Raw genomic sequence first — 18,141 nt, forward strand, 5'->3', positions numbered from 1 at the left:
ATCGGCGCTACAGGGTCACACATCGCTATGGCGCGATTAGAAGGGCTTTTTAACACAAGGCGGCTAGATGTATGTTGACACAATTGTATGTGTTACAATAAACATCTATATTTTAGCAGCGTAACATGATATATCTATATAGCTGTATAATGAAATACACAATAGAGCACTGACCATCGTGGTACAACACCTTTCTCCAAACTGGTCGTCTGACTTCTCCACCAGCGCCGCTGATAGCTGCTGGCACAACTGCTTGAGATTGAGGTGCTTGGAGAAGGGAGGGGAGTCAACAGGAGACTGCTCAGGGATGCTGTAACACAAAGTACACAGAGGGAGGGGAAAGTAGAAGCCTATTTAGCAAAATCATTGGCTTCAAAAATTCCAAGTGCCTACAGTAACACAGTCAAGTAGGTTACAATGTACATCTTCTATTTAATTTGGCTTCTCGGAGAGCACAATGGTGACAAGGCAGACTCCATGAATAGAAACACTATAGGATGTGTGTACAAATTCATATAACATAACCATGAGGCTAATCAGTGCCGCTGATAGCTACAGTATCATTAGGTGTCCTTTAATCTACCCTTGAACACACACACACACACGAGAAACACCTCCTAACAAACATGCGTAGGGATGAGTATACTTCTCATTTTGATATTAAGTAAACATGCCGTTACTGTACTCAGTCTACACCTGTCCATCCCTCCCCTGCCTTTCCAGGTAATTGCTAATAACATTAGCGCACAGTCTGAAGGCGTGCAAATCCAGGAGACTACCGGCTGTATTACACCAATTTTATTCCAAATTTAGACAGATCTTAAGTTCAACAGCAAATAACAAAGAATATACCTGATCGAGCAATGCCACTGTCTTTATCTTCATTCTGTCCTCTGCTGGGCATATCTACCGGTGTGCTGTGCGCTGCCCAATAGGAATTGCACATTTTAATGTACATGAAGTTATTACATTTCAATCATAAAATGCACCTATAGACAGTGCAAGAAAAGAAACCAATATTGTCCCTAGTTGTCAGGGCTTTCACACAATAAGAGCGGCTGAGCCACTATGCAGTGTGCACAGCTGCCCATTAATGGTGAACAGGTAAATCATCATCAAGCCAGTGAAGCAGGTTAGTACCCCCACCAATGTTCATGCACAATTTAAATATAAATGAAAAAATTTTAAAAAGAAAGTCACTGAATCGTTAGCATTTTGTGTAAAAATGCAGTCTACTCATCTGGACAGCATCACCAATTTAACAAGTCAGTCAAATTAATTAAAAAAAAAAAAAAAAAATCCAGCTACGGTACTTAGAAACCAGACTGTATGTGGCACTTTCAATGGCTATAAACACAAAAAGGTAAAGGTTTCGGAGAAACAGTACAAGGACCTGTACTGTACATGATGAGCTAGTCACAGGTTGCTGTATGAACTAAGCAGACTGCAGTTTATCACATTAGTTATCGTGGTCGATCCCAAGCTACCAAAGCTGCACCATATAGTTTCAAGTACTCAACAAGTACGTCAAGTTAATTACTTAATTAAATAAAATGTGTTAATTAAATAAAAACACAAAAAAACCTTTACATTTCCAAAAAGTAATTTTTTAAAATCTTAAAAATAAACCAAATTAAATATATGAACCAGAAATCCTTTCACAATTACAAGGGTTCAGGTTATTACAAAAATAAATAAAAAATATAAAACAAAAAAATAAAAAGAAGATGATAATTTGGAAAAACAGTCTTTGTATTTCTGGAGTGTTTTGTGCCTATTTTGTAAGATAAGTAGAATGATAATTGTATAGAAATAAAATAACCCAAACAACCGGCATTCAAAGTATAACCCAAAGAACCGGCACTTTAAATCATAACCCAAAGAACCGGCACTTTAAATCATAACCCAAAGAACCGGCACTTTAAATCATAACCCAAAGAACCGGCAAAGAACCGGCACTTCAAATCACAAGCAGCTGCTCAGGTGCCTTTCCACAAAAATCAAGTATATAGCTGCAACATAGATGGCACTCCAAAGACTTTAGATGATTCAAAAGAATGACCATTACACCAGTCAGTGTATTATCAACATTTCAGGGATGTGACCCTTTTATCAAGACAAGTCTTGATAAAAGGGTCACATCCCTGAAACATTGATAATACACTGACTGGTGTAATGGTCATTCTTTTGAATCATTTAAAGTATATGGAGTGCCATTTATGTCGCAGATATATATATATATATATATATATATATATATATATATATGTCACAAGCCGTATTGTGTGACACGAGAGAACACATTAACAAAGCAAAACCACAAAATACCCTGTGTAATTGTGAAATGAAACTATGGTTCTGTGAATTATATGATCAAATAGGCTTTTTGTGTGGTTTCCATTGTACGCTGCATTCCACACAAACCTGCAAAGAAAGAGGCACTCCGGATGAGCCGGAGAGGGCGAACTTCAAACATGACAGGCAGCAGTTTGCTGCCACACATCTGTAAAATACCTAAAACAGGAAGTGGAGGTAAACATTGAAGTAAAACAAAAACAAATGAACCAACCCCCCCACCTCACAAAAAGGAAGAATATTCTTAACCTATTAAGGCTATATTATATAATATTCTCTGACCTGAAAATATAAATAAGAGCATCCCAGAAGATAAAAGAAGATATGATAGAGCCTATTATTAATAGTCATATTGTAAATACCATTTAGTTCATATATCATATAGTTACTATGATAATAGTTTTCATTCTATAGTGGGTAAAAAAAGGATGTAGTCTAAGCAGCAAATATACTGTGTGCTCGCAGCATGGGGTAAGATGTCTGCCCATCACTCACACAGAGCTCAGTTGAGGTGTTCTCTAAGGGAGAGGAGAGGATAGACAGACTTCCTCTGCCAGCACTGAGAGCAAAGCACTAGGGCCCGTATTCAATTTGGAGCGAAAAGCCGGAATTGGCGAAAAAGTTGCGCCGATGACGTCATTTCGCCAGGCGAAACAGTATCGTCGTATTCAAATCGAAAGACTTTCTGCCTAGGCGGAAAGTCTATGCAATGTAATAGGCGAAAAAGTTTCGCCTATGAATAGCAGGTGGAAAAAGGTGCAGAATTGGGGTTTTGGGGTGCAATGTTGCGGGAACCCCCGTGCAGCCTTCAGACAGTCCCCGAAAAGGTAAACAGTGTAAAATTATTTTTTTTTTTTTTAAAAAACACTTAAGGACACCCCAAAAATCACTTTGATTTTGGAGGTGAAAAAAAAAAAAAAAGTTGGGGGACAAAGATACAAACTAGCGAACTTGACTCTGGGGGGTCCCCAAGTATGCCCCATGTGTTTTTATCATTGCAGGTGCTTGCGGCAGGTGGATACTTCAGTTTAGCAACTTTAAAATATGCTGACCCCCATTTTCAAGTACCCCAAATTTGCAGGGATAAGTTATTTTCTGCAAAAAATCCTCCTGAATACTATTCTGCACCACTTCCACAAAAATGCTATTTAGCAGCTATTGAGCCAGTTTAAAAACCCCAAATACCTTCAGCAAGCCAAATGCCCCCCATTTGTACCATAGGGAACCCCCATGTCAGAGCATGTTTTGGGGGGTGTCAGGCTGATTTCCCCAAATCTGACAGTAGTTTCCGCTTGTTTAAGTTTCGCTGGGTCCTGTTTTCGCGTACTTTCAAATTGAATACAGCGATACGCGGTCAAGCGCACAATACTTTTTCGCCCTGCAGAACTGGCGAAGTAGCGAAAAGTCTGGGAGGCGAAAAAGTATTGCGGCTGGGCTCAAATTGAATACGGGCCTAAGTGTTTGTAGTGGCTTCTGGTTACAAGGGATGCCAAGGAAGGGAACTCCCCACTATCTGCAACATAAGGAAATTCTTCACTGTGTAGACAAAAGTTATTGGACACTGACAGCAAATAGATCAACAAGATTTTATTGACATCGGTACTTTGTAGGTCCACCACGTGCAGTGATTACTGCAGACACCCTTCTTGGCAAACTGTCCACAAGTTCCTGGACAACAGCAGGCAGTATATTTTGCCATTCCGCCTTAAGTACAGTGACCAACTGTGACACTGAAGAAGGTTGAGTCGGCTTAGAATGCACCCGTCTCTCCAATTCATCCCTGAGTTTCTCAATGGGATTAAGATCTGGACTGTGAGCTGGCCAGTTCATCTTGGTTACCGAATTTTCTGTATACAAGTCCAGCGTGTCCCTGGAAACATGACAGGTGGCATTGTCATCCTGATAAAAACATTAATTGTTTCCGTACACCCGCAATTGCATGGGCTTCCCTACGAAGTGTTCTTGTTAAAATTGCCACATTAGTGGCCATTTGGAACTCGTGTGCAATGGTATGCATTTCGCTTGCGTGGGGGTGTCCAATCACTTTTGTCTACATGGTGTATAAACATGTGAACTTTAGGGTATTTCTTTTACTGGCCAGTAATCACAGTATAGACTGTTATTGTAATGCACATGTACCTAGATTAGATCCATTTGGACATGACCCTTGTCCACTCTGACTCACACCCAGTTTAACTCCAGTACCATCATGGCTGATGTTCTCCAGACTGTCCTGAAGACTTTAATAAGAATTAAGCAGAAGACAAATGGAAATTAGAAGGATAGAGATATCATATAAATAAATACATAATATGACACAAGAATAAATGATTGCGCTCAAATCAACTTATTCCATAAGCCTGGATTTAATCAGCACTCTAATGGTCTTGAAATAAGTGGTATAGGAGAATTCTCACATGGCTCCCCTGTAATAATGGGATTAAATACAGTGTTCTCAATACACTTGTAACTTCAAAGATGAAACCGCAAAAAAAAAAAAATGCTGATCTTAAGGAAAACCCTGCAGGAGAAATGCCCATGGGAGGACCCAGAAGAATTCCACTCTTACAAGAAGGAACCGTTATGAAAAACATTAGTAAAAGCTATGTCTTAATCAGTTATAAAAACTAACCATTGACCTGGGCGCTAATAAACTATAAAGAATGTATACAATCCACTAAGTGCTTCTTTGTCCTCCCACTTTGCAAGTGGAGGTGATCTAACAATCAGCTGCAAATCTAAACTCCAGCAAATGTGAATCTCTAGTAAAAACAAAAATGCAAATAACCAAACAAGATGTAAGATGGCAGAAATATATAACAGTCAGGGCTTCTTATATGCAAAAATGTATTATTAAATCGCATTTGATATATTTGACCACACATCACATTCATTTAAAAATAACAATATAACTGATAATATCCACGGTTATATAGATATCTCAATAATTATGACCCAATAAGGTACTTTGTAGGGCCTTCTGGAATAGAAGCCTCTATGTGAAGGGGTGAAACATGTCATCGGACCCCTGAATATTAGCACCCCCAAGTGTGTCAAGTGCACTGGAGTACGGGAATATTTTCTGGATTTAGACAGAAAAGATACAGCAAGCCGTTACTCTAATCCCACTGGGCTGTTATTTTATTCCGGATACACATACGCGGCTTTATCAGCTGTTCAAGAACGGGAGACAGAGAGAGTGCTGGTGCAGGGTATCACCTAACTGTGGAGAACCTAAACGCACCCATATGTGGTAATTATACAGGATTTGGGATAAGACTTTTTAGATCAGCCTGATAATTCTGTCTTAAAAGGAACTGTATGCTTCGTTTATATTCCACTCCACACGGATTTCCATTTACCTTTGGACTTATTTCTTTATGGATCAAACACCAGTCTATTAGAGTCATATATGTATCTATTCCAGTAGGCCCTACAAAGTACCTTATTAGGTCATCATTATTGAGATATCTATATAACTGGATACCAATAAGTTATATTGTTATTTTTAAATGAATGTGATGTGTGGTGAAATATATCAAATGTGATTAAATTATAAATTTCTACATATAAGAAGCCCTGACTGTAAGATGGCAGAAGTATATAACAGTCTAGTAGTGTGTTTTTAATTAGCGTAGTCTTGTTTGGTTATTTGCATCTTAATCCATTATGTCACCTCTAAGTAGCCTGTCCCCAAAGTGAACAACAAAAAATAAATATTCATTCTAATTCTCCCATTTCCATTAATATAGGAAGGTTAGCAAAGAGAAATTAAAAATGGACTTGGCTGCCTCTGAGCAATCCCAAATTACAGCATATTGTACTTTTAACACCGTAAGATGCTCAAGAGATGCAGCCTAACTGGGGACCATACCATACATACAATGGAAATACCATACATCAGGGGTTCCCAACCACGGTCCTCAAGGCACACTAACAGTCCAGGTTTTAAGGATAGCCATACTTAATCACAGGCAACTTAATTAGTACCTCAGATATTTTGATTAAACCATCTGTGCTTTAGCATGGATATCGCCAAAACCAGGACTGTTAGTGTGCCTTGAGGACCGAGGTTGGGAATCACTGCCATACTTGATTGACCCTGTACAGCCCCTGCCTGGCACTGTGCTGCAGCTCTTTACTGTTCAAGATTTGTAGAATATTATGTTCAACTGAAAAACTTGAAGTTGATTACACATTTAAAGAAGTAGAATTTGTAATCATTTAATAACTTGAATGATAAAATTGTCGCCAATCCTAATATGCACATTTTAATAAACCGCCCCCCCCCCCCCACACCAGTAGAAGAGATGGTTAATCTTACGTGTGTGCGCTGCCACTGAAACCTCCCACTTTTGCAGAGAACACTTTGCTGATCATCAACTGAGGAGGACACCTAGCAAATCAAACATAAATTAATTGTGTGATACACACACAACGTATATTCCGTGACAATGGTATAAGTTCACGAGCAAATGACTAATTCCGACTTTACTATTAATATTCATAAGGAACAACCTGCCTGCTTTGTCATAGTATTGGGATTCCCAGTGATGCTTTCAATAGTCCATAAGACTGTTTTATTTCACAATAGACTGTAACACTAGACTTACATACACCTGCATCATTTAACAAGCAACATCCCTGGACTGAGTCATTGCTTTGCCACCATGGGAACAAAAGATTTAATAAACCAGTTAAAAATATTCCAGTTTCGAAAACATAACAGCTGGGAACAAATACATTTTTGTCTAAAAATCCATTGAGAAAAAAAACAAACAAACAGTTATTATATTATTTTTTTTTATTTTTTTTAAAGTTAACCTTTTGTTTTAGGACATTCAGCAGGTTCTGCCTCCACTCTCTCTTGATTGGTGCATGTATTTATTCTTAATTAAATGATAAAGAGGATACACATAAACTCAAAGTGCAAATTGGAGAAGGATTCCCTTTAGGAACAGTGACTGTGTAACTAATGCTGCGGCTGAACATGATCTTAGAGAAACAGGAAGATAAGCCAGAAGCGAGCCGCCATGGAACAAACGTCTAGTTCAAGTTAAGCTAAAACAAACATTTCTGCTAACAAAAGCCCTCATTGGATTTTATTGCATTGACTCACCTGATGAAATGAATCTTTAATGTTGAACCCTTGTAACTCATTGCCACAGAGCCAAACATCATCTCCCCTAGCATGTTCACGTCAGAGGCTGGCTTGGTGTACTGTAAGGTGATACATGCTGCTTAGTGTACAGGTGGAAATACAGCAGCCATACACAAGAAATAAACCAAACATGCTATAATCAATAAGGTCTTATCTACATCACTAGCTTTCCTGCCACTGAGACTTAATAAAGGACATACAGTAGCCAACTATCACAGGTGATCACCAATATACGCAACAACACTGGGTGAATGGTCTTACTTTCTGTCTCATTCAGTCTATTTAGTAGCATACTGTGGGATGGGTGTTTCCCAACAAATAGGATCAGAAGAGCTAAAAAAGGTATTTGCACGAGGTGTGGGAGGTTTGTATAGTGAATCACAATCATAAGACCGGAAATTTATATTTCATTTTCCATCAACCATGTGAGTAATTCTAACATTTCTAGGTCCTTGTATACAACATCTGTGCAGCTTCTGTTAGAGTACTTATCACAGTAGCCTCACGCTATGTTCTAGAAGAACCCCAAACTTCCATCCTCTGATAAAGTGATTTATACCTGATACTTTGGCAGTGGCTCCTTGGCAGGTTGGGCACATCCTGATGCTGTAAAACAGGAGGAGATGGTACAGGTCCCGCTGCTACTTGTCTGGCAGGGTTTTGTCCTGGTTGGAGCCTCCTCTCCTTCTCCCTGGGAGAAAAGGGTTTCAAGATTAGTGGGTCAGACTAGAACTGTAGAGGTGTTCCAGTAAGCTGCCAGTACCAGTTTCATTCACCCTAATCTTGGAGAGGTCTAGGATGCCCCAATATAGGTGCTGCATAAGCAATGATCATGTTGTTTTGATGCATTAAGCTGTAGTCCATTAATTTCAACAAATGAGTACATCATGCATCAAAACCCCTTTTCACACAATTTCCAGAGAGGTTATCTGCCCGAGTGGTACTCGTTTTAGCCTATGTATGTAGCAACACACGTTTAAGGGAGGCACCAGAAATGATCATGGTAAACATCTCTGAATTAGATAATCTCTTTATTTACATTGCATTTGCGGTATATTCTTTCCAGAAAGAAGTTTTCTAAGTCTCCCACGCATAGGTTATCTGGATTATTCAATCTTCAATGTGACTATCACTAGGCAGTTACAATGTACATGCAGCAGTCATGTGCTTGACACAAAGGTAGTGACAGGAAAAAAACAAAAAACCATTAAATGTGCCCTCTCCCCCTCGTGGAGTTCATGTACTGACTGTGCACAATGCATTAACCCCTTTCTGACATCAGTCTGCACACAGACATACAAGGGGGGAAATTTAATAAACATCGGTTTGGCAATATCAGCACAATTGCAGCATTTCCCCAGTGGTATTGTATCCTGCTAATTTGTTTAGCTCAGAACCGCCACAATCCTGCCAAGAATACACACTTTACAACAAAATTTGCTGTCCTGATAGAATCCCCAGAATAACCTGCATTTGGGTAAAGCGCTTGATCTCTAGGATCCGTGCAGGCTTGGATTTTTAGGGAAAATAAAAAGAAATAAATTATGTGTGCAGTCCCCTCCAACTTAATAACCATTTCTAGGCCTTGAAGCCTAGACTGGTAGTGGAAAGATCAGGGGGGGGGGGGGGGGGACAAAGAGCATGGAGTTTCCAGATTTTCCACTACCAGCAAAGGGTTTTATCAGCCAGATCTGGTGGCACTACAGCATGGGCAATACTTTGGTGTTATGTGTGCCAACCAGCCCTAGGACAGTCAGCATAGGGCTGATACTGATAGGGAAGTGGGGTCTGCAAAAAAAAAAAAAAAAAGCAAACTTCTTCCCAAGGAAGAATTAGTCCAGTGCGGATAGCGTAAGGGACCATTTCCCGCACTCCTTCAGCATCGGTTGTTGTGATAATAATAATTGTCAAGGAAAAGATTTAATATTCTTCTTTACTGGAGCACTACAGGTCACTGCTAGCCCTGTCATGCCCAACCTAAATGGCTGTCATGGAATGCTAGCACTTGGAGAACCACAAGTGCCAGCATGCCCTGACAGATAGGCCCCGCTGGCACCTGTAATACCTGATTATTTTTTATTTTGCCAAGTTCGTGAGATGCTTATGTGAACTAAACTGGACGCTTCCCACAGGAAATATGGAGGTATTACATTGGGGAATAGGGGATCTGGGGTGCATTTATTTATTGACAGACTTTTTACATGAGTGTGTGTGTACTGTGTATACAGTATACTGTGTGTGTGTCCGGGCAGCCAATTAAAGTTTTGCCAAGGCATCACATCATTAAAATAGATATTTTGTTTGTACTAGTTACAAAATAAATTTTCTCCAATGATTCAATTTGTACTTTAACATATGGTATAGTTTAAGTAAAACTGGTGTAGAAAAGGAGGGGAAATGTACACACACACACACACATATATATTATACACACAGTGTTCATTCTAGCACCCTGCAAATGTCACAACCTGTGCAGTTCCTCTTTCCTGCCTGGAGTGGCGCTCTCTGCTCTGGTGCTTCTAGCACACTTGTATTTATCTCCTGAGTTTGTTGCATCTGCTGAGAGTGCTAGAATCAACAGAGCAGAATGTGCATGGATTGTGACAGGTGCAGGGTGCTAGAATGAACTATACACACACACACATATATATATATATACACATACATAGATAGATATAGATAAATATCTATCTATCTATATATATATATACACACACACACACACATACATATACACACATACACAGTGGCGGCAGCACTCAGCAATAACCGATAAATCAGAAGCAGGTCGTAAATTCCAATGTTTCAATACTTTAATGTGACGTCATCAGGGTACAAAAATATAATGTTATTTATATTTTAGGTTATGTTACACAGTGAAGCCTTTTTGTGCTCAGAAACAGTTGATCACTCAGAGATTGCATGAGTTGGCTCCAGGTAAAGCAGTCATGTGATACTATTAGGCATTGTAGGCACACCCGTATGAATCACTGCACTTATAAAACCTTGGTAATGCTATAAATTGTTCTACTTCCCTATCACTCCCATAGGTATAACAAAATGCTATTACATCTCACCCCCCCCCAAAACAGCTGTGATTAATACATAGCTTTTCAAAATGCAGCCTTGTATCAATATTACAGGAATTCTGCATGTTCTGCTCTCTTTATAAACACACTACCACCTTCATTGAACGTGGCATCTCAAACTAACATTTGTCACAAAACTTTCTTCCATTTGGCAGAGAATGCACACAGTGGTGAAATTCTATTATAAAACAAACAAAAAAAAACAAAAACAACAACAAACAAAAACCCAAAACACACTGGGTAATTTAGTATAGCATTTTGGCCACTTCTGTAAATAAGTAACAGGCGCCGTGTGACCCTCTAACCCCCTAAGAACCGCCTTTTTTAATTCTTCTTAAATATTGCACAAATAGCTATTTTTCAAACTATGTATTCCAGGAACAGAGTACCTGGACCAAATGTAATAGGGTGAGAGTTTAGAAAATATGAGAGTTTACAGTAAACTCTCACACTTTTTAAACTGGGCCAATGTAATCGAGTCCGAGAACATGCAAACTCACATGTTTATAGACTCAAGAAACTCCCACGATTTAAACTTTCATTCAGATGTTTTCCCATTTTGAAGATAAAACTTGACCAATGTGGGAGTTTACTGCTAAACTCTCACCCTATTACATTTGGCCCAGAAATACTAAGCTTTACCATGAGGTCCACGTGAAATACTAAAGTTTATCACAGAAGTAGCACCTGATCGCACAGTGTTTCAGGGGAGTTATTTGTCCACAAACAGATGATCACAAAGCCAAAACTGGAAGATAGTTAGACGGTTATTTAAGGCAAAAGCTTTTATCCATTAAAGATCAGCAGGATCAGTTTTAGATTGAATGTATCATTTTAGGAATATAATGGAGATGGGGGAAAATGTATCAAGGCTTCTAAAGAGTGAAGCGGAGAAGTTGCCCCTAGCAACCTTTATCTAGCACATTCTATAAAATGATAGATAGAAGCTGATTTAGAAGGTTTGATACATTTCCCCATTGAGAGGTTTTCAGTTTCTTCCACTTTATGTTTTGTGAACACCTGACTGTTGTACTGAACATATACTGTATGTGCATTTGTGATGTATGTACTTTTGAGCAGCACAAATGCTTACAGGTTATTACTTTGCAGCTATAATATGTTTAACTTTGGTCACTATGTTTCTGGACACAATGCATAACATCAATTACTCATCTAATAATCCATATTGAAATTACTTGATTGCAAAACACACAAGTATTTGAAGACTCCTTTCATACAGGGAACAATAATAAATTAATAGTTAAAAAAAAAAAAAAATCTTTTCTGACAGAGCAGAAAAAACAATAAATCAATTTCTCTCATTTTCAGTATATATTATCCTCCTTTTAGTGCTAGAAGTGATGCTTGGAGATTGAATGTTTTTTTTTTTTAGTAGTTTAATTATTCTCCTTTTCCTGCATAGTCAGTGTATGTTTCCAAGTCCAGAAGCAATGCCCAGGCTTTTCTCCTGGGTATAGTATGTCTTAGCTAATGGGGATATCACTTTCACATTACTAACCACACATGGGTGTCAGCAGAAGGCCTGTCTGTGGGCCAGAAGCTCATCCACTACCAATTTTGCTCCTGCATCTGTCACGTCTGCCTCTGACTAATGGAAAGGTATTTGCAGAACAAACATGGAATAATGTTACCACCGATTTAACAAAAAAAGGCCATTTACTGCTCCCTATCACACCCTTTTATTGGCAATCTGGAAAGTGACACATGAGGAGCAAAGTGCACATAAACAACAATATTTTCAGTGATAAAATGTGTCACACATATAAAAACAATGTTTGTGACAAACAATTTAACAGACCCCACACTATAACTGTACCCTCAGTGGATCCTAAAATGACTGCGAATGCATTAAGACAGAGGTTCCCAAACTTTATTGAATCACGGTGCCCTAGAGTAACAGCATTGTTTTCATGGCACACCTAAGTTTAATTTTTCTTATTGAGAAATTAAAAAAAGAAGTAAATTGTGTTTCCCTGTCATCCTTAGGGTCAGTTATGTGTTGTCGGCAAGTTTTGCACTTCTGTTTGCCCACATATTTACAATACATTGGCCATAAATAATTTGATTCGGTGCCGGACCACCATCCTGAGGCACCCCTGCAAAGTGTCCCAAGGCACCCCAGGGTGCCACGGCACATAGTTTGGGAACCACTGCATTAAGGGACTGATCTAGAGTTGGATATGTTTTGGACAAGTATAATCCATGTGTGAACAGTATTATTAATAAATACCAAGTTGCATTCACTATGTAAATACAGACGTAAACACATAAAAAAAAAAAAAACACTAACAACAACAACAACAAAAAAGTAAAATTAAATACAAAACATCACTTGTCTTCCTGTAGGGGAAAATAAAACCCAACATCTCTGCAATCATATGTAAATCTGCTTTCATGCCATGGTCCGATTGCAAATTTCAAACAAACAATTCAGACAGACTGCAATAGACACACACAGAGTTTCAGCAGGATGGCAGACAGATTCTATCAGTGGAAGGATACATAAGAATTCATGTGCTGCTTTTTTTTTTTCTCTGCTGCACAATTTGCCGCCGCCCCCAAACCCCCCCCCCCCCAAAAAAATAAAATTAAAAAAAGACACTAGAGGCCCATACACACTAGACCAGTGTTGGCTAACCTTGACACTCCAGCTGTTATGGAACTACATAACCCAGCATGCACTGCTACAGTTTTGCTATTAGGGCATGCTAAAACTGTGGCAGGGCATGCTGGGATATATAGTTCCACAACAGCTGGAGTGTCAAGGTTAGCCAACACTCACTGGACCACAGGTTCTCAAACTCGGTCCTCAGGACCCCAAATAACTACTAGTAAATAGTTAGCTGCACCTGTAGATCTTTGAAAATGTGTCAGTGAGTAATGAATACACCTGTGCACCTGCTGGGTGACCTGCAAGAAGTGAACTGTGTGGGGTCCTGAGGACCGAGTTTGAGAACCACTGCACTAGATGATGTGCTGAGCAATATTGGTGAAAGATATTGGGTGTACACACTGAACGATATCATTCAGTGACGTCATCCTGCCGCATCCCTGAACAGGCACTTTCTGACGGCATCGTCAGATTAGCCTGCATGTTTGCACGACAGCAAACATAGTTAACGACTTGCGGGAGCGCGCATTGACGTTTGGTGCATACACACTTGACAATATGAGCGATATATTTTATCGTTGAGCGATATCGTTAACTTTTATCGTCTAGTGTGTATGCCCCATTACACCCAAACACTTTTTCAGGCCTTATGTAGGTATAAACAGAACCAAATGGCACACTTTGCACTTATGTTGGGGAATGAAATAGAGATGACTACATGAGCAATTATCATTTGTCAGAAATGGATAACTTATGCTGTTGAATGTCATGCAGTTACTTATATATTGATATGTTATTACAGGGCCACCTAGTACACTGTGATGATACATGGTATGTTGTAAATTTATATTGCAACTGCATTAAACTAGATTTGGCTGGAAAGGAAAATCATAAATTAGTAGAATGTTGTGCGTAGAGTGCAATGTGCACAAATATTCATATTATTTAATTTTTAAAATGTTATTTTATTCGAATTATACTATCACACCATCTTCTACTAATATGTACTGCCTCATGTGCTAGTAAAATTGCTCAGAAATAGTTGCATGTTGGCAAACCTGATATTTACTTCTGTTGACCTCTGTGTGGCATCTTCCAACAGCAGCTATATGGCTTTGTTATTCCAGAAGTGATATGATCCCTTGTTTGTGGCCTAACTGAAGAGTAATTCTGCTGCTTGGACTGACCAATAGAAATGACCAATGTGCTGGCTTCATACATATACCAGTATGAATCACTCCTTCATATATATACAGGGATATAACAGGTATTCTAGTTGTTTAAAACAAAAAGGTATTTTACCATTGCCCTATGAGAAACAGTAAACCAATATAAAATAGCTGCTGAAACACAGAAAGTATCTACACCAATCTGAATTTTGTGGTAAATTTTTTTATGGTCTATAGATGTAATAAATACTCCAATGTAGAATTACATGGGGATAAAAGGTAAAATAAGGTACTCCAATGTAGATTTACATGAGGATAAAAGGTAAAACAAGGAACCACTCTAAAAGCAATTCAAGCAACAAATTGTCAAAAACACACAAGTATAATCAGTAGCATGCTGCAATGTTTAAAGCGTAATACACATTATGGATGATCTGTGAAGGTAATGTTAAAGGTTTCTCAAGTGAGCATAGGGCATCTTTCACCTTGGTTTAAAGGAGGCAAAATGTACATTACCTTGAAGGTGGTCAGTTGAGTATGTTTGTGAAAATCAACTTTATTAACCTGTGCCATAAACATGACACATTGGGGGTGATTCATTTGTTTTAGACGCCCCCGCCTGGCGGCTATACGAATAGGCGCCTGATGGAGCAATTCAATTGTTGCTCCGTTTGGACGCCTAAAGCTACGGGTGGGGCACATTTTTTCTTGCAGCCTCCTGAGGTGAGAGAAGAAATGTGTCCAGAGTCTGTTTTTTTGGGTGCCTTAATGGCGGTTTGGGCACCCTAACCACTTCTTTAGATGGGTTTAGCAGCTGTGTTCGGCTAAACCCAGAGCTTGTAGACGCGATAAATACTATTGGGACCCCTGAACGAAGAAACAATTGAATCGCAGCCAGGGTTATATTTTACATTGTCAATTTGTGCTTTGGACATAGTGGTTAGATATCGGCAGCCGAATTCCACTTTGCCAAGTAAATAGACTAATATTAGGATAGGATTTTCTCTAGTCCCACCTCACAAAGCAGGATTTCAGAACATCAATGAGCAATCCACCTAACTCCATGCAATTTGTAACCACTGGTTCTGACAATCTCTCTCATCTGGAAATGATTGGCCCCCTCAAATGATTAAAGCAGAGTTACCCAAACTCTGCCATTACACTCCAGGTTTAAAGGATATCCAAGCTTGAACCCAGATAGTACCTCAATCCATTTGATTTAACTAATTAAGTCACCTATGCTCAAGCATGGATATCCTTAAAACGTGGACTATAATGGTGGAGTTTGGGAACCTCTGGCTTAATGGGTCCTTTTAGCGATTACACATAATGACAGGCTACTCACTGTGGTTCTTCTCAGACTAATAACACAGCCACCCAAGTAAGCAGATCATGGGTGGATTACTATGCCAATTTTGTGTTACCAACCAGACTATGGCAAACTATGCAATGCCTACAAAAATGAGCAAAGATGGTTGATAAAGCTCATCTACCCGGAAAGAGATTGGTTTCACATGTATATTTTGGGCTCTCAACATGTCTACTCAATTGGCCACATTAATACGTTGAGAGGGCTAAACCAACCCATAGCCGATCTGGACATCCCAGCAATCCAAACTGTACTTTGGAAATTAGATATACGATGATCCACATTACATTTATGTGAAAATTATTTTCTTTCGTTTAAAATAAAAAAAAAAAAAGTCACCTGTGTGGTTTCATCTTTTATTTCACAAACCGCTTTGGAGTCAAATAGGACTTGTCTGCCTCTTCTTTCGCAGTCTTGGTAAACAATCAAGCGGATGCAATTCAAGTCAAACTCTGCACAGCTGTAAATGAAAAACATGGAGTTTGGTCAGTTAGATTAGGGTTTAAATGTGGGACATGGCTTCTGGGAATATAGTGTTAGGCTTCAGGAAAATAAATATACATGCACTTGTAATATTTACTAGCACAGTGTATAAAAGATAAAACTCACACAGATTATGTTTGCCTGCACATGTTTTAGTCATGTGACCTGGAAGGCATTGCTTTGTGCTACATTTCCTACTCATTAAAAAGCTTTTGATCTTCAATAAAAACTGCAGCCACCTGTATAGCCGATTGTTTACACTGAAAGCATTAAGACAATTTCCAAACCACTTACTGACTAGAGCAAAGGTTGAATCAATTGTTGTTACAGGAAATCACTGGACCTATTTAGTATTTAGGTTTCACAAGATATATATCATTACTTAGTTATGACCACTTAAAATGTATTACGAAGGGACAGTTACCATTTTAATCCTATATTTACAGTGCATCCAGAAAATATTCACAGCGCTTCACTTTTTCCACATTTTATGTTGCAGCCATATTCCAAAATGGAATAAATTCATTTTTGTCCTCAAAATTGTACACACAATACCCCATAATGACAACCTGTAAAAAGTTTGAGATTTTTGCAAATTTAATAAAAAAAACAAAACAAAAAAAAAACTAAGAAATCACATGTACATAAGTATTCACAGCCTTTGCCATGAAGCTCAAAATTGAGCTCGGGTGCATCCTGTTTCCACTGATCATCCTTGAGATGTTCCTACAGCTTAATTGAAGTCCACCTGTGGTAAAATCAGTTGTTTGGACATGATTTTGAAAGGCATACACCTGTCTATATAAGGTCCCACACTTGACAGTGCATGCCAGAGCACAAACCAAGCATGAAGTCCAAGGAATTGTCTGTAGACCTCCGCGACAGGATTGTCTCGAGGCACAAATCTGGGGAAGGGTACAAAAAAATATCTGCTACTTTGAAGGTCCCAATGAGCACAGTGGCCTCCATCATCCGTAAATGGAAGAAGTTCGGAACCACCAGGACTTTTCCTAGAGTTGGCCGGCCATCTAAAGTGAGCGATCGGGGGAGAGGGGCCCTAGTCAGGGAGGTGACCAAGAACCCGATGGTCACTCTGTCAGAGCTACAGAATTCCTCTGTGGAGAGAGGAGAACCTTCCAGAAGGACAACCATTTCTGCAGCAATCCACCAATCAGGCCTGTATGGTAGAGTGGCCAGACGGAAGCCACTCCTTAGTAAAAAGCACATGGCAACCCGCCTGGAGTTTGCCAAAATGCACCTGAAGGACTCTCAGACCATGAGAAACAAAATTCTCTGGTCTGATGAGACAAAGATTGAACTCTTTGGCGTGAATGCCAGGCGTTATGTTTGGAGGAAACAGGCACCGCTCATCACCAGACCAATACCATCCCTACAGTGAAGCATGGTGGTGGCAGCATCATGCTGTGGGGATGTTTTTCAGCAGCAGGAACTGGGAGACTAGTCAGGATAGAGGGAAAGATGAATGCAGCAATGTACAGAGACATCCTGCATGAAAACCTGCTCCAGACTGGGGCGACGGTTAATCTTTCAGCAGGACAATGACACTAAGCACACAGCCAAGATATCAAAGGAGTGGCTTCAGGACAACTCTGTGAATGTCCTTGAGTGGCCCAGCCAGAGCCCAGACTTGAATGCAATTGAACATCTCTGGAGAGATCTGAAAATGGCTGTGCACTGACGCTTCCCATCCAATCTGAAGGAGCTTGAGAGGTGCTGCAAAGAGGAATGGGTGAAACTGCCCAAAGATAGGTGTGCCAAGCTTGTGGCATCATATTCAAAAAGACTTGAGGCTGTAATTGCTGCCAAAAGGTGCATCAACAAAGTATTGAGCAAAGGCTGTGAATACTTAAGTACATGTGATT

The 18,141-nt window shown here is 39.4% G+C and overlaps 1 protein-coding gene across 3 annotated transcripts in view; it reads right to left on the reverse strand.

Moving 5' to 3' along the window:
* The window catches only part of FNIP2 (folliculin interacting protein 2), a 62,261-nt gene that overhangs the window by 15,932 nt on the left and 28,188 nt on the right, over positions 1-18,141 (reverse strand). For 2 of the 3 annotated variants that reach the window (XM_088475305.1, XM_088475304.1), the window contains exons 2-9: positions 16,115-16,235; positions 8,076-8,207; positions 7,475-7,575; positions 6,680-6,751; positions 4,495-4,595; positions 2,425-2,514; positions 853-924; positions 175-310 (exon numbers count right to left, since the gene is read on the reverse strand). In XM_088475305.1, the coding sequence (XP_088331431.1) occupies positions 175-310; positions 853-924; positions 2,425-2,514; positions 4,495-4,595; positions 6,680-6,751; positions 7,475-7,575; positions 8,076-8,207; positions 16,115-16,235 (825 nt within the window). The remainder of the gene's footprint in view (positions 1-174; positions 311-852; positions 925-2,424; positions 2,515-4,494; positions 4,596-6,679; positions 6,752-7,474; positions 7,576-8,075; positions 8,208-16,114; positions 16,236-18,141) is intronic. The other variant, XM_088475306.1, reaches the window with a different exon arrangement.

The sequence above is a fragment of the Taudactylus pleione genome, unplaced genomic scaffold, assembly GCF_031769625.1.
Source record: "Taudactylus pleione unplaced genomic scaffold, aTauple2 ptg000170l, whole genome shotgun sequence".
Lineage (NCBI taxonomy): Eukaryota > Metazoa > Chordata > Amphibia > Anura > Myobatrachidae > Taudactylus > Taudactylus pleione.